The sequence below is a fragment of the Nannospalax galili genome, unplaced genomic scaffold, assembly GCF_000622305.1.
Source record: "Nannospalax galili isolate Female #2095 unplaced genomic scaffold, S.galili_v1.0 scaffold199, whole genome shotgun sequence".
Lineage (NCBI taxonomy): Eukaryota > Metazoa > Chordata > Mammalia > Rodentia > Spalacidae > Nannospalax > Nannospalax galili.
Genome location: NW_008343559.1, coordinates 1,867,844 through 1,874,233, shown reverse-complemented (window position 1 = coordinate 1,874,233; position 6,390 = coordinate 1,867,844). Strand labels below are relative to the sequence as shown.

Here is a 6,390-nt window from a genome sequence, read left to right as displayed (position 1 = left end):
GCCTACTTTCTTATGCAACACAGGCCCACCTGCTCAGGGGTGGCACCACCCATAGTGAGCTGGGCCCTCCTACATCACTCATCAAGAAGATGCCCCACAGACATGGCCACAGGCCAGTCCAATAGAGGCAATTCCCGATTGAGGCTCCCTCAACCCAGGTGTGTCAGGTTGACACTAAAGCCGTCCCGCACAGGTGTAAAACCACAGCAAGGTTGTATGTCTCGCTTGTCCGATGGAGAACTAAATTTAGCAGTATATACTGTTGGTGGGATATTTAGCAAGACTGTGTATGCATTTACACTTTTACCTAGATACAAGAGCCTATCCCAGATAATATGCCGGCAAAAATATCAAAATACGTACCTCTTAATCATTTGTTACGGTGCCGTTTACAGCAAACAACCTCTATGCCCAACACAGGAGCAAGAACCATACCATGGGGCTAGAGAGATGGCTCAGCGGTTAAGAGTACTGGCTGCTCTTGCAGAGGACCCAGGTTCAATTCCCAGCATCCATATGGTGGCTAAGAATCATCAGTAACTCCAGCTCCAGGGAAATCCAGTGCCCTCTTCTGACCTCCGCAGACATTGCACAACATGGGTGCACTTATGTACATGCAGGCAATACACTCATACATGCAAAATAAAAATAATAAATAAGATATTTTCAAGAAGAATCATACCACGGAATTCTATGCAGCTGGGAAAAAGAGGAATGTCTCTATACATTGCCATGAAATTATCTCCAGGGACAGAGAAGCGTCTGTACCATATCCCTAGTGTTTATCTAAAGAGATGTATAAATGTGTTTTCATAATTACCTGTACCTACATACAGATATACATTTGTGCATACGTACTTTGCCTTTGTTTCATTGCGTGTTTTTAATTTTTTTATTTAAAATAGTTTTGAACTGATGATGAAAATATAAAAACTGTACAGATTAATGGATTCCATGCATTGATTCAAAACACATTTGCATGGTACAGTGTTTGAATTGCTACCTGTGGGCCCAGGACTGTACACAGAACTCATCACGCCACACAAACTCAGCCCACACCGATCACTGCCCTGCCCACACCCTCCCTTCTGCTCACCTGGCCTCTGTGTATTATTTTAATGAAAAGATAAACCAAGGAAACAATGTTATCTGTAGGTCGCGTGAAGAAACAGGGGAGTGTGCCAAGACACCGCCTCTGAATGTGGTGTTGACTTGGGAATCACATAATTAAATCTTAAAAGAAATCTCTAAAAAATTGAAAGAAGATAAAATACACTGGACTACCTGGTTGTGTATAAAGTTCATTAAGTAACTGTACATAGGAGAATTCTTTTAAGAGGCTTTAGAAGTGTAAACAATAAATAAAATTGTTAACTCTGCTCACTAATAGTGTTGCTGGAACCGATATTGCATTGCTTGGATTAGATCATAATGCCATTAGAAGCCAACATTTTCAGCAAAAGAACAAAGGAATGCAAATTTCAAAAATACAAAAAGTTTAGATAAAATGCTCATGTGCATTGGAAATACCAATTTGAATTCCTGATATATTTTCTCTTAAAGGAATAAAAAAAGATGTCTGCTAGCCCTGTATTCTGGGAGAGAGAGGCACAGCCTCCGGAGCACCCAGCCAGGGCAGTGCCTAGCAACGCCGGTCCTCATTAAAGTGAGCCTGGGCTCCTTGGGGACATGGCTGATTCCAGGACAGGGGTAGGATTCCAGCAGGAAGGGAGGTGCCAAGGGAGACTGATGAGACTTTGCCAAAGGAACTCAGAGGTCCCTGAAAGATCTGTGCCAAAGGAGGGAAGGTGAGAGCAGAGGGTAACCACAACTGTGGCAAGCTAAACACATCCACTTCCTTCAAACTCAGAAGAGTCTGAGGAAACAAAACTGGTCGTCACCCTTGGAGATGTTAGAAAAACAATTTATTTGTAAAATTGGTAAATAAGCTAAATGTATCAACAATCCATCCTCTCTGTGCAAATTGTACCTGAGGATAAGCAAATATTCATGCCATTTTTCTTTATACAAGTATTTCCAGTAAAAACAAAATAAAGAAGGAATGAAGGCATGTTCCTGTTAGTCCAATTAATCAGTCAGATAGTATGCACTTCTTGGTAAGGAATGAATCCCCTATATGTTAGCTTTGTAGTATTGTGACAAAGTATCACACACAATCAACTTACAAAGGGAAAAATTTCATTTGGCTCCCAGGTTTGGAGGGTCCAATTAAGTGTCAGTCTGCCCCATTGCTGAGGGCCTATGGTGAGGGAAAGACAGCATGCAGTGCCTAGGGGGTAGAAGGCACCAGGGGTCCCACAATCCCCTTCAAGGGTACACCCCAATCACATCCCCCTTGCCTCACTTCTCAAAGGTTCTGCAGCCTCCCCCATAGGGCCACCCAGGAACTGTCTTCAATAACTGGGACTTTGAGTGACATTCACCCAAACTTCAGCAAGTAAATACTCAAACCCAAATACCTGCCCCAGGTCTGTGTGGCAATTTATAAGTACAAGGAATAAGAACATGCTAAATAATGCTGTAGCAACTGACCTCACCCAGGTGAGAAATCCACAGGACCGATGGCCTAGTTTGCTCAGGAAATAGAGAATCAGGGAGGGAGAACAGAGTCACGTTAAAAACAGACTCATGACTGCTTGTGAGCATGGAGTTTCTTTGGGGGAGTGACAATAATAGCCTAAAATCACAATGGTGGTAGTTGTGCCATTTGGTAAGTACACTAAAACAATATTCTCTAAATAGGAGAATTATGTGGTATGTGAATTATAGCTCCAAAAGAGTCTTTACTGGTGAAGCATCTGAGATTTGCTTCAGAATGTAGTTGCTGTGGTGCATTGGTTGGTATGAGTTGGTGGTTTTGAACATGGGATAAGCTAGAGCTCATTAGACTTTAGATAGAGAATAGGATTGATTGGTGCTTTTTAGAGATGCCTCCCCTGGGGTCTGACTCAGTGCTATTGTAGGGTACTGGCTCTATCTACAGAAGCCCCATCTCTCCAGACCCTTCTCTTCAGGAACAGCCCAGACCTGTGGCTAAGTGTGTTAATCCAGGCTTAGTGTTGTCCCTACCAATGTAGACCTACCTGTAACCTTGAGCCCTTGGCAGTGCATTGCTGGGCAGATGCAGCTACTGGGAGAAAGACCTTCCACAAGGTCATTGCCTTGTCCGTTTTACAGAGAGTTGGAGCCCGGCATGGATGTAGCCTTCCTGGGGACCCGGGCTGGCCTCCTCAGAAGCACCTTGTTCGTGGGCTCTGAGAAACTCTCTGACAGGTGAGTCCTGCTGGACGCATTAGGGAGCAGGTCCTCTGAGAAGAGAGAACATGACACAAATCCTTGGGTGCCCTTGAGATGGTAGTACAGAGACAGTCTCAACATGCTTTGCCCTGAAAATCCATGTAGGGCAGAAGAGTGGGTTTCACAGACCCAGACAGTAAAAGAAGCAATGGCCCACTTGGCTTAGTGTGTACTGGAGGACCTAAGGTGGGCCAGCAAGAGAGGAGACTATGAGCCTGGAAGGGTAGACATTGCAGAGGCGATGGAAAGCTGAGATTGTTTCCTTCCCCGAGCCAGCCTGGACGGCAGCTATGTTTTCCAATGGTGCCCCCTCCTCTGTGGGCATTTTGTTCACCTGTAGAGGGGCTGCTCTTGGAGTCCCCCTACACACGAGGCCCAGACAGACCCACTACAGCTTATGGACAGGGTTTGGATGCAACCCCCATCACTGTGGGGCATGGGAGGCTGAGCCTCTAAGACGCTAAGGTACAAAGTTCCCACCTGCTGGGTGTTCTGCCCACCCCAATGTCTGGAGATGGTTTTGGCTATCATACTGGGAGAAATGGGGAGACAGCATCCACACAGTGGATAGTGGAATCCGGGGGTGCTGCTAAGTATCCACAGTGCTCAGGACAACACTCATCTACCAAAGAGAACCTACTGTAAGCAAAGTATTGATTGTGGGCAAACTCTGTTATAGGGCCCCCCGCCCTGCCGTCTCCTAGATCCCTCTGCAAAAAGGAGGTAGGAGCCCAGAAGAGGGCGGGGCAGCACCCACTTGCTGCCCTGAAACCCAGGATGCTCAGGCAGATGAGGCCCCAGTGACAGCTGAGCTGATGGGGGACCCAGTGCCCTCCTATTTCCTCCCCATCACTCACTGCCCCTCTAAATCCCAACACACTCAGCCACCGAGTGCCGCCTCAGAGCTTCTCCCAGGACTCTGTGGCAAACCTGGACAAGCTAAACAAGATGGAAGCTTTCTAGGAACACAAATTTAGTGGCTCTTTCCTCTCCCTTCTTCCTTCCCTCCTCTAATTTCCCCAAAGGGGGGAGAAGAACAGCACTATCCTAAAGGATGGGAAGACATGGGAACCCAGACAGGTGGCCAAGGACTCTGGGAAGCTGGGAAGACAGCTGCCTGAAAGGCCGTAGAGGTGATGCACTGCATATCCCCAAAGGACTCCCTTTACTCAGACCATATTGCAATCAGCAGCCTGGGGACTGGGCACCAGCAAGCCCTGCACTCACTCAAATCTCAGTCCTCTACCTGCGATCTTTATCCACAGGTGCCATTTAATCTCCCATCCCACCCGGCTTCGCCCACCTCCCTGTCTGTTTCTGGACCAGCCTCCCTCTGTAGGCTTGTGTGTGCTCAAGGAAAGCAAACCCATAATTAGCAAGGAAAAGCTGCTCCAAAGGAAGACGCATGTTGCACACCAAAGCCGAGACTTTCGAAGTAATGTGGGAGCAATTTATGCCTTCTTCACTGCAGTGACAGAACTGATTGGACAGTTTCCTCACTCAGATATGCCAATGAGCCAGACAAGGATAAATTAGTTATACCCAAAGGAAGGGAACTCTGTTGGCAACAAGTCTACAGATTCTTGCCGACACCAGTTCCACCTCTGCTGGCCTCCACTTGCAATCCAGTGCGCCAGCATTTTGCTTCTGGCAAAGGCAGGGATTCCCTGGAGCAATGCCAATTTAGGGACTGATATTTTCTTTTCCTTCTTTTTTATTTGGGGAGGGGTTGAAACAAGGTCTTGGCTCGTAGCCAGCATGACCTAGAACCCACAAACTTCCTCCCTCAGCCTTGGAGTGCTGGGATCACGGCACACAGTCTCTGTCCATGGAGGCTGATGTTTGCTGTATGCAACTCAGACAGCACTGAAGAGAGTCAGGCTCTTGGCCCGGCCAGGATGATCATGTATGGCAAAGGGAAAAGGGGTATACACGTTCCCAGATTTGAGGAGGTACCAATCTTGCTCTTGCAGGAAGTTCCAGACACCTGAAGATGAAGCCAATATTTTCACCATGGACCACTTTCCCCTGTGGTACTGCCAGGCCTCTGAGCAACCTCCTGGCAGCTTTGTCTTCAACCTCCGCTGGGCAGAAGGACCAGGTAACCTACAGGGCTCCCTCCCTGCCTTCCCTCCTGACATGCCTCATGCCCCATGCCATAGCCTCCACATAGAATGTAGGGCTCACGTGTTCTCATCCCCAGCCAGAATGATGCTCCAGCATGGAGCAAAGGAAAGAGATTTGACCCAAAAACCAACCAAGCTGAATTCTAGCCCAAATTCCAAATATGCGATCAGAAGGGTTAATCGCTAAGAGGCTTCTAGTTCTAAACATTGGAGCACTTTTTAAAGTTCCATAGCCACCCAGATGGAAGTCCCAGGCTTTGCCTCAGAGGGCTTACCACATCCAGTGGCTGCTGCGCCTCTTCCCAGGCAGAAAGAAAACAACTCTTGTCTCCACTTCCCTCATATTGCCCATAATAGAAGATAGTTCCTGGGCCATGAAGGATATGACCAAGCCCAGCCAGTAGATTCTCACAGGCCCAGGCCAGCAGACTAGAGGGCCACACAGTTGAGGACATCAACTCCCAGCCCTGGCCACTTCGGAAGACATGCAGGGAGGAACAGTGGGGTTCTTCACTGAGCACCAGGGAAATCAAAGAATGCTGAGAACGCATAGGGCCTGAGACTCCGTGAGTCTTTACCTCTTGGTTACCCTTGAGGAAACAGAAGCCCAGAGAGGTTGAGGGCCATATCTGGGGCCCATGGTCTAAAGAGCAACAATTATCCACCAGATTACTATTAGGAGGTTGAACCCAATCCAAAGGAGCTGGGGCTTGGACAGTACTGATGGATGGTATAGGCAGGAGATGGAGGCTGCCAGAGCAGACATCTGAGACACAACAGCAGACTCAAGTCCAACTGGAAAGAACTACCATTCCCCTTCAAGTTGCCCTTCTGAGCTGGGCATGGTAGCACACGTCTTTAATCCCTGCACTTGGGAGGCAGAGGCAGGCAGATCTCTGTGAGATTGAGGCCAGCCTGGTCTACATGGCAAGTTCCAGGCCAACTG

The 6,390-nt window shown here is 47.7% G+C and overlaps 1 protein-coding gene across 1 annotated transcript in view; it reads left to right on the top strand.

Annotated features, from left to right (window-relative positions):
• Positions 1–6,280, top strand: part of LOC103739384 (voltage-dependent calcium channel subunit alpha-2/delta-4) — a 66,050-nt gene extending 59,770 nt beyond the window's left edge. The window contains 2 exon segments of the mRNA XM_029566809.1: positions 3,199–3,294; positions 5,292–6,280. Coding sequence (XP_029422669.1) covers positions 3,199–3,294; positions 5,292–5,631 — 436 coding nt within the window. The 3' untranslated portion in view covers positions 5,632–6,280.
• Positions 6,281–6,390: the final 110 nt, after the last annotated feature.